The sequence below is a fragment of the Geotrypetes seraphini genome, chromosome 3 (assembly GCF_902459505.1).
Source record: "Geotrypetes seraphini chromosome 3, aGeoSer1.1, whole genome shotgun sequence".
Lineage (NCBI taxonomy): Eukaryota > Metazoa > Chordata > Amphibia > Gymnophiona > Dermophiidae > Geotrypetes > Geotrypetes seraphini.
Window position 1 is genome coordinate 168319305 of NC_047086.1, and position 18993 is coordinate 168338297.

General features: G+C 41.5%; 1 protein-coding gene across 3 annotated transcripts in view; it reads right to left on the bottom strand.

Moving 5' to 3' along the window:
* The window catches only part of RGS17 (regulator of G protein signaling 17), a 156584-nt gene extending 138219 nt beyond the window's left edge, over positions 1-18365 (bottom strand). For 2 of the 3 annotated variants that reach the window (XM_033935712.1, XM_033935711.1), the window contains exon 1: positions 18185-18365. In XM_033935712.1, the coding sequence (XP_033791603.1) occupies positions 18185-18309 (125 nt within the window). In that variant the 5' untranslated portion in view covers positions 18310-18365. Of the gene's footprint in view, positions 1-17854; positions 17925-18184 lie in introns of those variants that run through there. The other variant, XM_033935713.1, reaches the window with a different exon arrangement.
* Between the last annotated feature and the right edge of the window lie 628 nt (positions 18366-18993).

Here is an 18993-nt window from a genome sequence, read left to right on the forward strand (position 1 = left end):
CCTAAGCTCTTGAAAAGCTTTCTACACTGCAAGTTGGTTATTGTTGGCCAGGTCATTTGTTCTGAGGTGGATAATATCAGGGTTCAAATTCTTTGCTTCTTCCCTAACAATTCTTTTGTCTGGTGTCTTAAGTACAGGATCATTTCACTATAAGTTAAGTGAGGTTCCTTTTATATTAATAAGAAAACGATATATACAGATTTAATAAATTATGAATAAAGATTGGATTGATGCAGAGTTTAAGCAACTGGCTCTGTTTGCCTGATTGCTACCTGAAGGTCCATACAAAAATATTTTGAAAAAGAAATTTACCTGTAAAAGTAAAGTACTAATGATGAAGACACAGCAGGAAGTAGATGAGACACTGAACAGCTAGCCTTTGATATGTTGGTGTAAAAATTCTAACTGTTATATGACATACATATTTAAACATCTCTAATATACATATTTAAACATCTCCCTTAATATTTCCTACAAATACTAAGCTAAGTATATAAATAAATTAATTTATATAGCAAAAAAAGAAATAGAAAAATAAAAAAATAAAAATCATAAAAACAGATAAGTTGTTGATCCAATGAATATCGGTTGGGTTCTATGATCTGTTTCACACGAACCACTGGGGTTGTCTAGCCTCTGAGGATCATGAATACTTTGAAATAGTAAATGTTTGATCTTAATTGATCAATATTGACTTTGGAGACTGGAAGTTGTTTATGTTTAAGTTAAACAAAGTGGGGCCATAAGTTGATTTTCAAGTATAAGCCAATCAGAAAGAATTTCAATCGACTCTTGGATAACACAATACATATATGTTTATTTGTTTTTATTGTGAAGAGTGACAAATAAATCATCTCTCAGTACATCATCATCCACAGTTTTTGTTTTTATCGTTCGGATTGTTTTCCCTGTGAAACATTGGGTCATGTTTTTTGCTGCGTATATCTTTTTGAAGGCACGATCTCCAGAATTGTGAACAATATTCTAAATGAGGTCTCACCAGAGTCTTATATAGGGGCATCAATACTTCCCTTTTCCTACTGGCCATACTGGCCCTATGCACCCTAGCATCCTTCTAGCTTTTGCTGTCGTCACCTTTTCCGCCTGTTTGGTCACCTTTAGATCATCATATACTATCACACCAAAGTCCTGCTCCTCTTTCATGCACAAAAGTTCTTCACCCCTAAACTACTGATTCCAAATTTCAGACCATTCTTCAAGCATTGCTAAGTCCTTTCTCATGTTATTCACACCATCAGTGGCTGACAGCCCTTCAGCAATATCGCTTACAAAAATGTTAAAAAGAACAGGCCTATGAACTGAACCTCGAGGCACATCCCTTTCCTCAGAGTGATCTCCATTGACCATTACCCTCCGTCACCTTCCACTCAACCAGTTCCTGACCCAGTCCATCACTTTGAGGCTCATCCCGAGGACATTCAGTTTATTTGACGTCTTTGTAGAAAACTGTCAGAGCCTTTGCAAAAACCTAAATACATCACAACACATTTTATTTGTGAATTGGTTACATGTTTTCTTTTTATATTGTATGATTCCTAATGCAGCTGTCCTTGCCACAACATAGCCATGTCAAATCCGATCCATTGTGCCACTAATACTGTAGTTGAGTGAGACTACCTTGTATATCTCCCGTTGGAATCATTACATTTCAAGAATGCATGGTCTTTTGACTCTACTACTACTTATCACTTATATAGCATTGAAAGGTGTATGCAGTGCTGTACATTTTGACATTTATAGACAGTCCCTTCTCAGAAGAGCTTATAATCTAACTTGGACAGACAGACATGACATATAGAGTTGGGGATGCAGAACACAAGCTGAGAGGAGTTAGGAGTCAAAAGCATGCTCAAAGAGGTGGGTTTTAACTGGGCTTTGAACATTGCCAGAGACAGCCTGCTTTTTTGATACGATTTCCTCACTATTCCACTTCCCAATGTTGAGATGAAATACATCTTCAGAATGTAGCATAGGAGCCACACTCGACACAAATTTTACAAGCTTTCTTGCTCCAGCAGAGACAAAAACACCTTGCTTCAACTGTGCACTCATGTGGCCCCTTGCCAGTAACCTTTGACCAATCACCAACAGCCTCAGACTCCTCCAGCTCTTCTAGATGTTTGTGGGGCCACTGCCAGTCCTCTGTTTCCCAGCTTTTAGGGTCCCCTCAGGTCCTGGACACTCTTCACTAGTCGTCAAGCTTGAGCCCCTCCTGGGCCCTTCAGCTACTTCTTCTTCCACCATGCCCTCTGACGTGAGCCCCCCCCTCCCCGCGGACTCTAAAGTCTACCAGGCAGGCCGGTCTATCAGGCTTACCAAGGGTTAGGCTTAAGTCAGAATTTCTCCCCTTGAGGGTCGCCTGGCTCCCAAAGGAGCTCCTGCCTTTCCCAGCTATTTGCTCTGTTACTGTCCTTTTCAGTACCATACTTCAGTCAGGTAAGTGGACAGCTCCCATATGTCTTTGCATGATCTTATGCAAATTAGTTCTTTCTTTCTGCTTCTCAGACTCCCTCTGCTGGCCTGTGACAGGAACTTCACCCTGTCACAATAAGTTTGTGTCAAAAGAGCTGTATAGAGTTGTGAGATACATCCTCTTCTGCCTCCATCTCCTAGTGCTCATTCCAGGTTTGTTACCTCAAGATTCAGATCATCTATAGCATTTTATTGGATATAATCCTTAATTTGTCTGTAGTGGAATTCGTCCTGTTGGACAACACCATACTGTTTTCATAATTCCGTAAAAGATAAAAGTTCTCTGTCTTCCCAGATTCGTCCCAAGAGTCATAGTCCTTGGTTTGTCCAGGTATCATAGTGACTTGAGCGGGATATTTGTGGCGGCATTTTGTAGCTCTGTCCTGAATTTTATGGTGTTCATTTTCTTCTATTTTTAACTTATTTTGAATTGTTAACTACTGAGATCTGTTGTAAGCTTGAGCGGTATACCAAGCCTAATAAACATAAATATAAGTGGAACCTAGTCTTCCTGCTGCAAATCCAGGTGCGTAACAAATAGTTGTCTGTACAAAATGGTTCATAGACAGTAACGCGGAAGACAAAGGCGCGCGCCGACAACTGAGCGCAAGATGGAGGCGCGCGCCGAAGAAAAAGACTGTTTTTAGGGGCTGCAACGGGGGGGTTTTGTTGGGGAGCCCCCCCACTTTACTTAATACAGATCGCGGCAGCGTTGTGGGGGGTTTGGGGGGTAACCCAAACCTAAAAACAGGGAAAAAGTTAAGTTTTCAGTAAAATGTGGGGGGTTACAACCCCCCAAACCTCCCACAACGCCTCCACAACGCGGCACGATCTGTATAAAGTAAAGTGGGGGGGGGTTCCCCCACACACCCCCGTCGTAGCCCCTAAAAATAGTCTTTTTCTTCGGCGCGCACCTCCACGCTGCGCTCAGTTGTCTGCTCGCGCCGTTGTCCCGGCGCGCTTTTGACCTGACACCGTACAAAATATTGCCTCTCTGGAAATAATCTATTACAGTTTGCCTGCAACATGAGCAGAGGGAAGCCAATTTGTTTCGGTATCCTTGTTGCAATTTTCTAGGTCAGGGCCACATCTGGGTAGATAAAACCAATGTTTCAGTCATCATGCTTTTGCTTTCTTCAGGGTACGCTATGAGGTCCGAGTTTGTCTTTATATATAGTGGGTCATCAAACTCGATTGGCTGGGGCTTGAGGTGAATGAGACAGGAAAGTCTGTTGTCACCAAAGCCTAAGAAAACATGTTTTGGTATTCTCCTCAGTATAGTCAAATCTCTGACTTTGGAAGTTAAGGAATGTCCCATAGTGGTTTAGAACCTGCCCAATATAGTTCAGTTAGCAGACAAATTTTATCTGCTGTCCTCAGCCAGACTGCTATAATACATAGTTGTGCTGATTTAAAGTCCAAAATCAGGTATTCCTATACTGCCAGCAAGTTTTGGCTAGCATAATATGTCCTTACACACCCTAGATGGGCTTTTTTTTTTCCATATGTATAGAAAAATTCTCAGGTTGTTTAAAAAAGTGTTTTAGGACAAGTATAGATAATGTTTTGGGATAGGTATAGATAATGCCACTCAATTTCTTTTTGTAGATGATATCTGGAACATTACAGTTCAGAGATCAGCCTTGGTGTTATTTGGAGCCTCTTTACACTTTCTTCCCCGTCGGCCCGGGGCCTCAGCATTCCTGCGTTGTCTGCGGTGGTGGCTGTCAAATGCATTTTGCTTAAATGGATGGAGATGGTGGCTCCTGACTATTCTCTTTGACGTAGTCACATGATTACGTTGCTTTCTTGGGAGCGGAGAGGAGTCCAGGACATTTCCTACTTGCCTGGACGGGCCTTCCAACGTATTTGGGAGCCCTTTTGGACCACATTGTCTCCGGTGGCTCGTAGCCGCATTTTGAACTATTAGGACCCTGATGGTTTTGGGGTTTTTTTTGGCATCAGTGAGAGTGGGTGGGAGGGGGGTGGAGGGGTTGTGGGTTGGGTTGGTGAGGTGGGATTGCTGGTCTTGTTGTGTGAAATATGGAACTACCTTGTTGTTCTTTGTTTTGTTTCTGTTGTTGTTTCTCTTGGTGCTCAATAAAAATATATTTTACAATAAATACATGTTCTAGCCAAGATATAGTTAGTCCCTCCCACTGGCATACTGTTTCTAAATCTGATCTTGGAATCAGAATAGGGTTGCTTTACATGGACATATAGTATGATGGGGCAGATGTCAACTTCATCAGCAAGTAAGCAAGATAGCTCTTGCTTTGTTTTGTACAGAAGTCAATTTATTATAGGATTTGTTATTTCTGTTTTAAAATTCTTTCAAGCGAAAAGTTAGAATACTTGGAAGACAGATTTCTAAAATAGAAAATATGATGTCAGTACTGGTGGAAATGAGTTGAAATACCTGAAAGACAGAAAAAAAGGGATATAAATGCTTTCAGCTTTAGAGCTTCATAAACTAAGTATAAAATATTTTTTCCTGACAAAAGTCTATAAATTGTAGGCGATGAACTAAAACTTCACAAGTAAAACTGCTTTTAGTTCTAAAGTCTTCACTGTATATGAGCTTAAATTTTGAGCTATTATTATTCTGTAGCCAGAATTTATGAACTTAAAATTTATATCTACAGAAGATATCAATGCTAGTAAGATCTCTTATTAAAAAGTAAAATAAACACAGTGCATAATTAAACTATTGGAAAGGAGAAGAGAGATTGTGGATGCCTCTCAAAGTGCTTTTGTCGGACAAATAAAGTGAGATTAGGTTCTTATCTTAAGAACATAAGAATTTCCATACTGGGACAGACTGAAGGTCCATCAAGCCCAGCATCCTGTTTCCAACAGTGGCCAACCAGGTCCTAAATACCTAGCTAGATCCAAAGCAGTAAAACAGATTTTATGCTGCTTATCCTTGGAATATGCAGTGGATTTCCCCAGGCTAACACAATAATCACCTATGGTCTTACTCTTTTAGGAAACTATCCAAACCTTTTTTAAACCCTGTTAAGCTAACCGATTTCACCACATTCTCTGGCTTTCTCTGGCATTCTCCTTGCTAATATCTTTTCTAATAGATAGGTGTGTCATTCTGGACTGTAGGGTATTCTCTCCATGCTTGTTAGCCGTGCAGAAGGAATCCATTCCAGGTTTACTTTTTTTTTTTTTTTCATTTATTTATATTCTTTTACAAATTGTTAAACAACAATTTAAGTGGAAATAAACAATTGAAATAGGAAACAAATAAAACAAATTATAAAATAATTCCACATTAGTAACCAATATCAAAGTCCACAATATAGGGAGAGAGAATCCATCACCTCCAAGGGAAGTTGGTTTCAGGAATAGTTCAAAATTAAAAATCACATTAACAGAGTGCAGTTGGGTTCAATTAACTAACAGCCTGGTTGAGAGACTCCATGGAGGCCTCTGGAGTTCTTCCAGCTGCCTTACCCTTAAGAAAAAAAGTTAAACTGATCAGGTTCATAAAATAATACTCAGCATTTGCAAGGAAAACATTAACTGAAAAGTTGCTCCTATACTCAAAATTGACTGACGATAAGCCAGGAATTTCTTCTGTCTGGCTTGCCTTCATTTCAAAACATCAGGAAACATTGAAATTTTGAATCCATGAAATTCCACATTATCAGTCCTGTAGTATAGACGGAGAATTGCCTCCTTGTCCTGGAGAAAAACGAAGGTTACCAATAAGGTAGCTCTAGTAACTATTTCTTTTTGTTGAGATGTTTCCAACATACCAGTAAAATCCAAATCTCCTGGTACTGTTCCTTTGCCTTTAACCTCTTAAGGAATATTCAAATAATATAGCTTTTGTAATGGTGGCATATTATTTTCAGGAAATTTCAGTACTGATTTTAAGAAGGAATGAAATAAGTCTCTCGGTGTTTGAAATTTGAAGACAGGAAAATTTAAAAGTCTAAGATTCAAACTTCTATTTGCATTCTCCAAATTTTCCATTTTTCTAGTAAGCAAACACTTTTCTTTCAGTTGTAAATTTGTGGAGACATTCACTTCTACCATTGATTTTTCTAACTTGTCCATTCTATCAGACTGCTTTTGGAACTTCTCTTCAAAAGATTTAAATTGAGTGTTAGTATTCTGCACTGAGGTAACAAATTGGGAGCATACCTTATGTAAAGATTCCAAACCACTCCAAATCGCTTCCATGTCGATCACCTCAGTTCTTGTTAAAGGAGCAGGAAAAGATATACTTGGAAAATCCCCAATGGGTTCCACTTCTTCCTTCCCTGCTTCAATGCAAGTTTCAGTTCCTCCGACTTCTGGTGTCGACTGTGAGGAAGTCGGCAAGTTGTGAACCATATCCAGGTTCAGGGATAAAATCTGAAGCGCCGACGGAGACATCAACTCCGGCGCCTCCTGCGTTGCTGATGGCGTTCCCGATATCTTCCTGGGATGCGGAGGAACTCCAGGCCCCAATGGGCTGAGCGACACCTCGCCCTCCAAGACCGATGTCTGCCCACCTCGGTCAGCGGATATGCCCCCTCCAACCTGGATGGCGTAGGTTGCTATTGCCACCTGCTGCATCAACAAAGTAGCAGAGGAAGCTGGAAAAATGCCCCTCTGCTTGCCCCTGCGCTTAGGCATAGCAAGAGGTAAGAATATTCAATAGAAATGTGAAATTGCCAGTAAAGTGCAGGAGCCTCTTGCAGACGCGACTCACTCTGTCGCCATCTTGGATTCTCCCCTCCCCATTCCAGGTTTACAATGGCTTGTTAGCCGTGCAGAAGGAATCCATTCCAGGTTTACAAATCTACCTTCTTCTCTAGTGGGATCTTCAGTTTGTACCAAAGCAGATGATAGCCCTATATAAGAAGAGATAAGAAGGAGGGATATGGGGAGAAACTACAAACTACAAATCTGTTCTGCTCTGAAAGTATAACAAACATGTTAACCATTTTAATTGAGCAATCAAATCATCAAAATAATTATACCAATCAGAAACATTTATGGAGCTCAAACATTCCGCCAATGTGTTATAGCAATAGATTGTTCTTCATACCCTTGATATTTGATGGACATAAAAATCTCAGCTTTCATTTGAACTTCTGATTGAGACAGTAGGCAGTCAGAGAAATAACTGACAGAATAACATACCTATCTACTAGAAAAGATATCATCAAGATGAAAACCCAATTTCTTTTTCTAGTGCATTAGGTATATCATTCTGGACAGTAGGGATGTGCAAAAGCAATCCCAGAAATCTAGGATGGAACCTCTGCACCTGCTTGTAACAATGAGGACACAAAGATAATGTCCTCCTGTGCTGCCACGTCCATTCTGTAAAACTCAGAGAACGTGTACAGAGTGGTCCAAATCTCTCTGGGCACAATCACCTGAGCTTCTTCCCACAAACAGGCTATGTTTCTTGTGGGCAGACTGACAATTGATTGCACAGGCAATATATGCTGACAAAATAGTACAGCGGTTAGAGCTAACAGCCTTGGCACCCTGAGGTTTTAGGTTTAAATCCCTTACTGCTCCTTGTGACTCTGAGCAAGTTACTTAATCCCCCATTGCCCCAGGTACATTACGTAGTGTGTGAGCTCACTTGGACAGATAGGGAATAATGCTTGAGTACCTGTATATAAACCACTTAGACTATAAGTGGTATAAAAATATTAAAAATAAATAAATCTTGAAACGGTAGCTTTAGACACCGGTCTACCACATCTAGCCTGACTGGTGAGCAAAACAGATGATCTGATAGTCGAAACGCATTGGTAATCTCTAGATATCATAGGAGGACTCTCCTCACATCCTCATATCTCAGAATCCGGTCCTCTTTCTTTGACCCTTTGGTCTGGAACACTGGTAATCTTGACTTTTCATTGACATGAACGACATGAAACGCTAAAACAATTTTGCAAAACGGATGCACTAGGACATTCCCACCTCTATAATCCTGAGGAATGGCTTCCTGCATGTCAGGGCCTGCAGCTCCGAGACTCATTTTGCTAATATAATGGTCACAAGGAAAACAGTCTTGATAGTAATATCCAACAAGGATGCCTCCTAAATAGGCTCAAATGGAGCTTGACTGAGGCCTTGCAAAAATCACATTAAAGGTTCCACGAAGGAAATGGCCGTTTTACTTGTGGTCTGAGCCTCAGTCCCCCTTTATGAATCTGGCTATGTCTGGATGCAAAGCTAAAGGTGCATGACGTTCACCAGCTCTGAAGCATGAGAGGTCCGCCACTTAAACCCTGAGACACGCCACTGCGAGGCCTTTGTCAAGATCTGCTTAAAGGAATGCTAGCACCACTAAGATCAAAACACTAAATGGCTCCACCTTCTCCTTCATGCACTAGTGTTGAAACGTCTCCCATACCTTAGCATAAGCGAAGATAGAAACATAGAAACATAAAAATAGACGGCAGATAAGGGCCCACGGCCCATCTAGTCTGCCCACCCTAATGTCCCTCCCCTACCTTTGCCCTGTGAATAGATCCCATGTGCCGATCCCATTTGGCCTTAAAATCAGGCACGCTGCTGGCCTCAATCACCTGTAGTGGAATATTCCAGCGATCAACCACTCTTTCAGAAGATAGTCATAAGTTTTCTGGCTCTGAAAAGAACTGCAAGTATCCTAATTTTAATATATTTGTTACTAACTTTTGGAGATCAAAATCCCCTTCCTCAGGGGTTTTGCACTAATAAAAATATTTAATGTTAAAAAAGTGTGTGTTAAAACTTATGGCAAGGATGTCTGGTCTTTGTAGACTAGCTCACAAGGATCACCCAAGTTTCTAATCGAGTCAACTTTTTTTCCTCCTTTTTTGGGGGAAAAGGGTCACCTCGGTTTATGTTCGAGTATATATAGTACCTCTAATAATGTTAACAAAGACTCCTTATAATGTTGAATTAAATTATGAGCACTATACTTTGCTTCCTCCAATCCACAGAATATTAAGAGGAAAACTGGTCTTGTTTATTAGGACTAGTTTCTAATGAGATAGGTTCAGATTTATACATCATTTTCATTAATCTGGTGTTCAGATGTCTGAATTCGCTGCAGTCAATCAGCTAGTGGCTCTGCACAGGCAGGCACAAAGGAAAGTTGCTCCTTCCGCGATTCACCACTGAACCACCAGGGATACTAAAAGGTACACAGGGGAGGCGGGAGGGAGGTAAAAAAAATTCTTAGAATCAACTGGGACAGGAGGCAGGAGGGATAAATCCTGCCCCGGCCACCGCTGGACCACCAGGTCTCTTGGCAGGTCTGGCGGAGGTCTGCAACAGGTTCAGGAGGGTGGCGGGTGAGCGCTGACCCAAATATAAACCAAGACCCCCACTTTTGGGCCATTCAAGTATATACAGTATCTCAGGTTCAAAAACTTTTTAAAAGCATTTCTGTACCAAAACAAAGCCAGCCCTGATGTAACTGAAATGGTAATTGTACAAGCCCATTTCTAACTGTCTAATGCAACTCCTGGAACATAATGATAAACCAACAATGACCTACTTGAACTTATAACTATATATTTGTAACTACAGTACTGTATGACTTTTTTTTAATAACTGTACTGATCTCCCTCTAAGTAACTCTACTGAATGTCTGTGTCAAACTGTACATTGTAATCTTCCTGGGTAAATGACCCAACCTCTTGTAATGTAATCAGACCTTGAACTGAACATATAAAGTAGGAATAGAAAACCTGATTAACATAACATCATAACATAATGTTTGGCATATTAAGTCGGATAATAAAGAATATTAATGGACGTAAAGGCTACTATAATTTATAGTTTAAAAAGTTAATTTGACTGCTAAGACATTTCCTACCTATTTATTTATTTTAAAAATTCCTATCCTGCTTATCTACTAAGCGGGTAACAGTTAGTACATACATAAAAATAACAGACATTACATATCCATTTAAGAACATAAGAAGTTGCCTCCGCTGAGGCAGACCAGAGGTCCATCTCGCCCAGCGGTCCGCTCCCGCGGCGGCCCATCAGGCCCATTGCCTGAGCAATGGTCCCAGTCTATCCCTATAACCTACCGCTACTCTTATCTGTACCCCTCAATTCCTTTATCCTCTAGGAACCTATCCAAACCTTCTTTGAATCCTTGTAACGTGCTCCGGCCTATCACAGCCTCCGGAAGCGCGTTCCATGTGTCCACCACCCTCTGGGTGAAAAAGAACTTTCTGGCATTTGTTTTAAACCTGTCTCCTTTTAATTTTTCCGAGTGCCCCCTTGTACTTGTGGTTCCCCGTAATCTGAAAAATCTGTCCCTGTCTACCTTTTCTATACCCTTCAGGATCTTGAAGGTTTCTATCATGTCTCCTCTAAGTCTCCGCTTTTCCAGGGAAAACAGCCCCAGCTTTTTCAGTCTGTCAGTATATGAGAGGTTTTCCATACCTCTTATCAGTTTAGTTGCTCTTCAGTTATCAAGTAAAAACATTTATTAAAAGCCATCATCTTATATCCAATTCAGATATCAGTGCTCTGTTTTCTAAACTGGTTAGGATGGAGTCCTTGGGTTCTTCTGATGTGAACTCTTGCCATGACTATGCAAATTTAGTGCCTCAAGAGCATTCTTGCACCACATGCTGCATGGCATGCCTGGGGGAGGTGGCGCCGTCTAACTTAGCCTCTCTCATGTTGAAGCAGGTGATCAAACGCTTGGCTAGCCCAGTGCAGCGGCATTCTTTACTTTAGCTCCATGCACCTAGCTGGTGACCCTCTGCAGCCTAAGAAACGCAAAGTTAAGTCATCAAAGGGTAACTCTATGCCCCAGGAGCTGGAGGTTTTCTCTGCATTTATGAAACATTTGTGGAATGAATTTCAAATCTGACATTCTTCCCCTGCGTAGTCCTGCTTTGCCTCAGATGCATCTATTAGAATTAATTAGTATGCTCTATCTCCAGCAGGCGAATGGATGGGAGTTTGCTTAGCTTCTGGTTTATCTCTGTGCTCTATTTTTGAGTATTACAAAGGCAAGAATCCAAGCCCTGCAGGTAATACAGAATACAGCTGCTAGGTTGATTACTGGGGTGTCAAAATAAGACCAAATCGCTCCTGTTCTTAAAAAAGCTACATTAGTTGCCTATTGAATCTCGAATGAGTATAAAGTGCTGACAGTAAATACACAGAGTACTTTATGATGTGGCACCGTGGTACCTGATTCAAATTTTGAGGAGATATATCCCAAACCAAAATTTACGGTCAGAGTCGACTATGAGATTAATTGAGGAAAAAATTCAGGAGGTACATTACAAAAAAACACAACCCAATTTAGGTGCTGTATCGGTAACGAGCCCAAGACTTTGGAACTCAATGGACACTAAGATTGTGCCTTGCCGACTTTGGGCGACTAGCACCCTACATCCAAAATCGGACTTAGACATATTTTGATTATGGCCTGCTATGTGTAAATCTAGTCACAGCATCTCAAAAAAGATATAGCGGAATTTTAAAAAGGTACAGAAAAGGTCAATGAAAATGATAAAAGGGATGGGACGACTTCTCTATGAGGAAAAACTAAAGCAGCTAGGGCACTTTAGCCTGGAGATGATATGGCTCTGGGGAGTTATGATAGAGGTCTATAAAATACTGAGTGGAGTGGAATGGGTAGATGTGAATCGTTTGTTTACTCTTTCCAAAAATACTACGACTAGAGGGTATGCGATGAAGCGCCTAAGTAGCATATTTAAAATAAACCAAAGAAAATATATCTTCACTCAATGTATAATTAAACTCTGCAATTTGTTGCCGGAGAATGTTGTGAAAGCATCTGGCTTATCAGGGTTTTAAAAAAGGTTTGAATAATTTCCTAGTCCATAGGCTATTATTGAGATGGCTTGGGGAAATCCACTGCTTATTCCTAGGATAAGCAGCATTAAATGTTTTACTCCTTGGAATCTTGTCAGGTACTTATGATCTGGGTTGGCTACTGTTGGGAAACGGGATTCTGGACTTGATGCAGTGGCGTACCTAGGGTATGTGGCACCCGGGGCCCATCATTTTTTGACACCCCCCCATGTAAAAAAATTTTTTTGTAATAACCATAAAACAGAATAAATGGTCAGAATAGAAACAGGCAGTGAAAATTTTATTTTATTGAACCTCATATATGTAACCATTATTCTAAACATAACATAACATAAATTATGTTTGAATTGTCATGACATCAGAAGTACATAAGGAGTAGTTGCAGGTGATGCTTGGGACAGTTCTGATTGTGTTAGTTCGGTTTTATGTGTTTTTTGAATAGAAGGGTTTTTATTTCTTTTTGAAGGTTTTGCAGTATGTGGTCGATGTCAATTGGTTGTAGAGCTGGGGGTCAAGTGTTGCAGCTCGAATGGCTAGGAGGTTGTCGAACTGTTTTTCTTTACAAGTGTTTGGTTGGAGGGTGTGTGAATGGTACATGAGTTCTCCTATGTCTGGTTGAGGTGGATTGAATTATTTAGCTGAAGAAATTAGTTACCCCCTCATTCCATATACATTAATTCTCTTCCATTTTTGTTCCCATTATAAAAAATACTGATAAGTTCTCAGAAAAAAAATACATTAAAATAAGAAGTGAAAGCAAAGGCCCCTACAGATGAGAACATTACATAAGAATAGCCTAATTGGGTCAGACCAATGGTCCATCATGCCCAGTAGCCCATTCTCATGGTAGCCAATCCAGGTCACTAGTACCGGTCAAAACCCAAAGAGTAGCAACATTCCATACTACCAATCCAGGGCAAGCAGACACTTCCCCCATGTCTTAATAACAGACTATGGACTTTTCCTCCAGGAATTTGTCCAAATCTTTCTTAAAACCAGCTACGCTATCTGCTTTTACCATAACTTCTGGCCACTTCATTTTTAAGCTTAGATCTTTCCTTCCAAACAGAGACCTTGCTAGATGTCAAAATACAGCACAAGGTAACTTCACACGGACTTAGCTGTGCAGGAAATGTGAATCTCCTCATACACCCACCATATAGTGCAAAAATGTGCAAAGGTCTGGTTTTTTCTTTCAATCACTACATAGCCTAATGCCATACAAGCAGCACTGTTACAAACATATTCTGAAGGTCAATGCTAAGGTTAACAAAGTTTCCTTCCTTGGACCACAAAGAGATACTGACAAACCACTGGAAGAGATCCCAAAACAACTAGTGTGTGAACCAGTTGAGTGGAGTCGACTAACTGGCGGGTGGAAATGGGCCTGGAGTTTGCTCAGCAGAATTTCCCAGACCACCTCTTCCTCTCATCACATTAACACGCTGCCACCACCACTAGGAACACCTCACCGAGTAGGCCAGCAATGCTTATAAACTTTATAAAACACATTATTATATTTTCTTATAAAGCACATATTTTAACTGAACTCTCTGACATCCTCAGCCTTGCCATTCACAAAAATAGAAGGAAGAAAAGTTCCCATTTCCTGCTGTCTCATGTCCCCAGCTTATACAATATTTTTCTTCTGCAGACCCTTCAAAAGTCTGACCAAATCCTCGTTTCACTTGCATTATAAAGTACTGAGGATGCCATCTCTCCCCATTCCCAGGTCCTAAAGTCTAAGACAGTAGCGCAAACTAGTGCTGCCTGATTCAGGAAAAAAAATTTTGATTCGATTCAGACTATTGAATTGGTTTTTCAATTCGATTCGATTTTCTTGCCCAATTGGGTGTTTTTTTCAAACATCCTGGTGGGTTTATTTTATAGCTTTTTCACTCCCTTTGGCTTCTCCTAACCACACTGGCGCTGAGGTGTAAAAAAAATAAAGAAACAAAAATGACTTTTCCTCTCTCTGTTAAATCCTAGCTCATGTTTGCGGTCTAACACCAGCTCTGGCAGGATATACTTTTCAAATCTAACATATTGTAATCACAAAACAGAAAATAAAATTATTTTTTCTACCTTTTGTTGTCTGGTCAATATTCAAATCTTGTTGGTCCCAGGCTCTTGTTGTCTTGCTTGCCAGGGTCTCCTTCTTTCTTTTTTCTCCGTGCTAACCATCCATCTGCCATCTCTGTCGTCCCCTTCCGTTTCCCTTACCTCCCCCAGAGGTCTGGCATCTTTCCTTTTTTTCGTCTCCATCCACAGATTCACCTTTTCTCAACTCCCCACCACCCCAGGGTCCACAATCTCTCCCTTTCTGTTCCCAACTATCCTCCTATCCAGTATCTCTATCCCCCTCCACACCATCCCTTGTTTCCAAGTTCTATCCCTTTCTGTTCCTTCCCTCCCTAAATCTCTCCCACTCCTCTGTTTTTAGAGCCATTATTTCTAACCCCCAAAGTCTGGCATATGCACATATCTTTGAACCCCCCCCTTCCCTCCCTCCCTCCATGTACTTCTACACCAGGACCCCCTCCCCTGAAGGTCTGTCCCCCCTGAAAGCCTGCATCCCCCAAAGGACTGTACCTCCCACCCGAAGGTCTGTCCCCCTTGAAGGCCTGCACACACCCCTAAAAGGCATGTACCTCCCCCCCAAAGGCATGTACCTCCCCCCCAAAGGCCTGTACCTCCCCCCCAAAGGCCTGTACCTCCCCCCCAAAGGCCTGTAACTCCCCGGACTGTACCTCCCACCCAAAGGTTTGTCCCCCCTGAAGGCCTACACCCCATTCCTGAAAGCCTGCACCCCCCCGAAGGACTGTACCTCCCACCCGAAGGTCTGTCCCCCTGCCCCGAAGGCCTACTCCCCACCCCTGAAAGCCTGCACCCCCCCAAAGGTCTATCCCCCCCCGAAGGACTGTCTAATGCAATCAGGTAAAGGTGCGGGAGGCCAGAGGGGAAGCCGGACACTGCAGCACTTCCCAAATGACCCTCCCCCGCGCCCTCTAAAGCATGAGCCGGCTAGCAAGAGGAAGCTGCCGATCCTGCTTTAGGGGGGAGGGTCAGATGATGAATCGGGATTCAGGAGGCCGAGTTTTGGGGGTTTTGAATTGATTCGGGCAGCTCTAGGACAAAGAAACTCCATGAAACACCACCAAGCAGCTCAGCAATACTCGCCTTCAGTTCAGATGCTACTTGCAGTGTCGCATGAGGCTTGGGCTCCCTTTCCTGCTTCCACCCCGCTGGAAACAGGAAGTCGGTGACGAAAGCGGGCCGACATTAGAGCGCACTAAGTTCCGACGGCGACGGGGGGTGTGGCCATGGGGGAACGGAAAGTAAGAGAGAGGGCTCAGGCTGGATCACTTCGGGAACTCGCGAAAACCTTGGGAGTCGGGCCATGAGCAGGGAAGTTCCCGGGCCATGACTCCAAGGCCGGGAGCACCCCCCATGAGCTTGCACCCGGGGCAGACTGCCCCCTGCCCCCCCCTTGGTACGCCACTGACTTGATGGATCTTGGGTCTGTCCCTGTATAGCAAACTCTTATGTTCTCAAAAACAGTGGGCTTTTAGCCTAAATTTGGTACAGCCAGAAAGACAGAGCTTGATGTACTAACCCATGAAGTCTGTTCCAGGCAAAAATAGAGAAAGGTAAGCATAAGTCAAAATACAACTACACAGAATCCAGGCAACCCTTCTTTAACTTGCAAATTATGGTGGACTTTTACAAAGGTGAGCTGCCAAGCAAACACTGAGCCTTTGTAAAAGGACCTGTATAGGAATAAGAACTTGATTAACCACCAATGTCTATTTGGTTTCAAAAGAAACTGCAATAATGACTGTAGCACATTTCCTAAAAATTAAGCTGTACAAATAAGTAATTACCACAATTTACATTTAGGTAAACCAAGGGTGGACAACCTGCAGCCACAGGCCAAATGTAACATTAAATTTTATGAAGCCTGCGAGACCACGGGAAGTATACACAGAAAATCTCATTAACCAGAGCTTCAGCAATTTTAAAAACTATAATTGTCCAAATATTTTCAGAATAGCCACTCTAGCAGTTGCTTCCATTGTTTTTAGTTTGACTTATTTATTTATTACAGAAGTCTATGGAGCTCTTTGTACGTATTTCCAATTCCAACATTACATAATGTTGTAAACCATGTGGCCCTCTGTGTATAAAGGTTACAAACCCCTGAAGTAAACAGTACTGCTATCTTTGCAAACATATGAATATAGCATTCCATTAATACAATTAAGTGTTCCTAGAAAAAAAAGTAATTTATTCCTTCACATCTGCTTGCTATGTTCCCAATTTTAATTCCTGAGGTATCTAGAAAAGCAATCAAAGAAAACTACAAAAAGGAAACAAAAAGTAACCCAAACAAAGAAGGGAGTTTTTGTCCCTTTAGTATCCCACATAATAATTTCAAACACATGCATCTATCTTAAGAAAATAATAGTCATTTCTGAAACTTGTTTTCTCATTTGAGCATCTGAGCTGAACTGATAAATGTTTAAGGCTTTTCCCCATTCAGCATCTATCAAGGCGTGGGGGTGGAGCTTAATAAAGCCCAAAGTGTTCCAAACCATAAGGTTATCTCTTGTAGATTTTACATAATTTTCTTCTCTCAAAAGACAGAAATTAGGCTCCTTTTTTTAAAAAAAAAGAAAAATTTACTTCTCTGATAGTTGAAGGAAAAAACGTTTTCATCCTTCCCACTCAAGAAAAAACAAACTGAAAATTTCTCCGCAGTATACTCTGCCCCTGGCCTCTAGATAAGGGTCAGTCATGGGAGAAAAAAATGCAATTATGAAAAGTCTAACTAAACCTGGTACGATCTCCGATAGGCAATATGCTGTTTATTTTAATGGTGGGATCTTGCCGTCGCCGATTTTGAATTGCAATATAGCAATCTGCGGCATTACTTTGTATCTCTAACATCCATTCCTCTGACATTTTAAGAGATCCAGTGGGGAAAATGAACAGAAAATACCAGCAAATAAATAATGGTCCACAGATATTAGAAAACATGTTATTTTACGGAATACAGCGTACATAAAATGTAAAGCATAGTTGGACATAATCTGTCAATATAGATTTAGTGGGCGTTCCTTCATTTTATAACGCTGTAACTGAAAGCAACTGCAGGCTCTCTTAACACATACAACTCGTTTCCCTTTAAATGACTATTCATACAAACGACCTGATAATTATTTTTTTAAATCAATTACAAGACATATTTACGAATAAACCTTAGTAACCTTCTCCCCCCCAGTTCTCAAAACAACATCTTTAATTATCAGCACACGAACAAAAAAAAAAAATCAATAACGATAGTTGCAAAATATTTCACATAAAACTTGAGACATAAATCATTGGCATATTGTTTGTCATTTTCATTAGACCTTTTATCCTCATCTACCTCTTATCACGTTCTACCAAGCTTCCCGATTATTTGATTTAATTTATTTATTTTGGGAAGAGGAGTTCTTCAGCTCCCAATTTATCTCATTGTACCCACCGACTCAGTCTACTGAAGAATTTAGAGAAAATGTCATCAGGAACATATACAGGAGCAAATCTAATCCCAAATGTATCCATCCATTTTATAAAACAAACGGAATCCAGATACAAATAGAATGGCATTTTAATCCCCGACAGCCCCATTCGCTAGAACCCCCTTTTTTAAACAAGAATGCAGATTTCGTGAAGGCACATTTGCAATAATACTCCGCCCCCTCCTTATACCCCCACCCTATACTTGCAATCATCGGGTTAAAAAAAAAAAATTCTGCCGATATATTGATGCTATTCAAAGCACAATAAGGTAAAAGCGTCCCGATATACTCACCCCGGCGACTGGGGTCCAGGGGAGCCAGTGCTGGTGTCTCTAGCGGAGCCGCAAAGCAGCCATCCGCCCAACTTTCGGCAGGCGAGAATGGAGGGAAGGAGGGAGGCGGGAACGAGTGCACGCATGCGCACCACTGTGCGGGACAGGCGCTAGAAACCCAGCGCACTTTTGGTCACCATCATTTGGAGCTTGCGTTGGTGGAGCCGTGGAGGCACCTGGAAGGCTTTCTCGCGTGCACTGCCGTAAGAGGCGCGCGGCACCAGAGAGCGCATGCGGCAAAGGGATGGAGGTGGAAAGCTGCTCGTCGCGCGCTCATTACCGTCTTTTGCAACCGCAACTGGAGCAGATTTTGGACTCGGAAATGCTGTATATCGATGTCCGCACCTCCGTGGTCATCTTGTTTAGTCTGTATGTGTTCTTCGGGATCAAAGGAGTGGTCCACAGGATAGGACAGACTGTAGCTGGTTGATACATAGTGTTTCTGTATTAGGCTTAGGGAATGCTTTCTTTCTCCTCCCGCCCCCAAGCAATGGTGCTTCAGGGGGTTTTATTCACGATTTATTTTACTGATACTGTAATTAACTTTTCTTCCCACTTGAGACTACAGTTCTTCCGCCACCAACTCTGTTCCTGTTATCCCCACCTTTTGCCAAGCTTTTGTCCTATTCATTTTAAAATGTCCTTTATTTTTCTTTTTAGGAAATTAAGACATCTCCCCATTTGTTTCTAGTTAAACCCTCTCAGCATGGACAACAGAATCTGGTGGGCCCTGAGGTCTCATCTTAAACATTATTTTGGCCAACACAGCA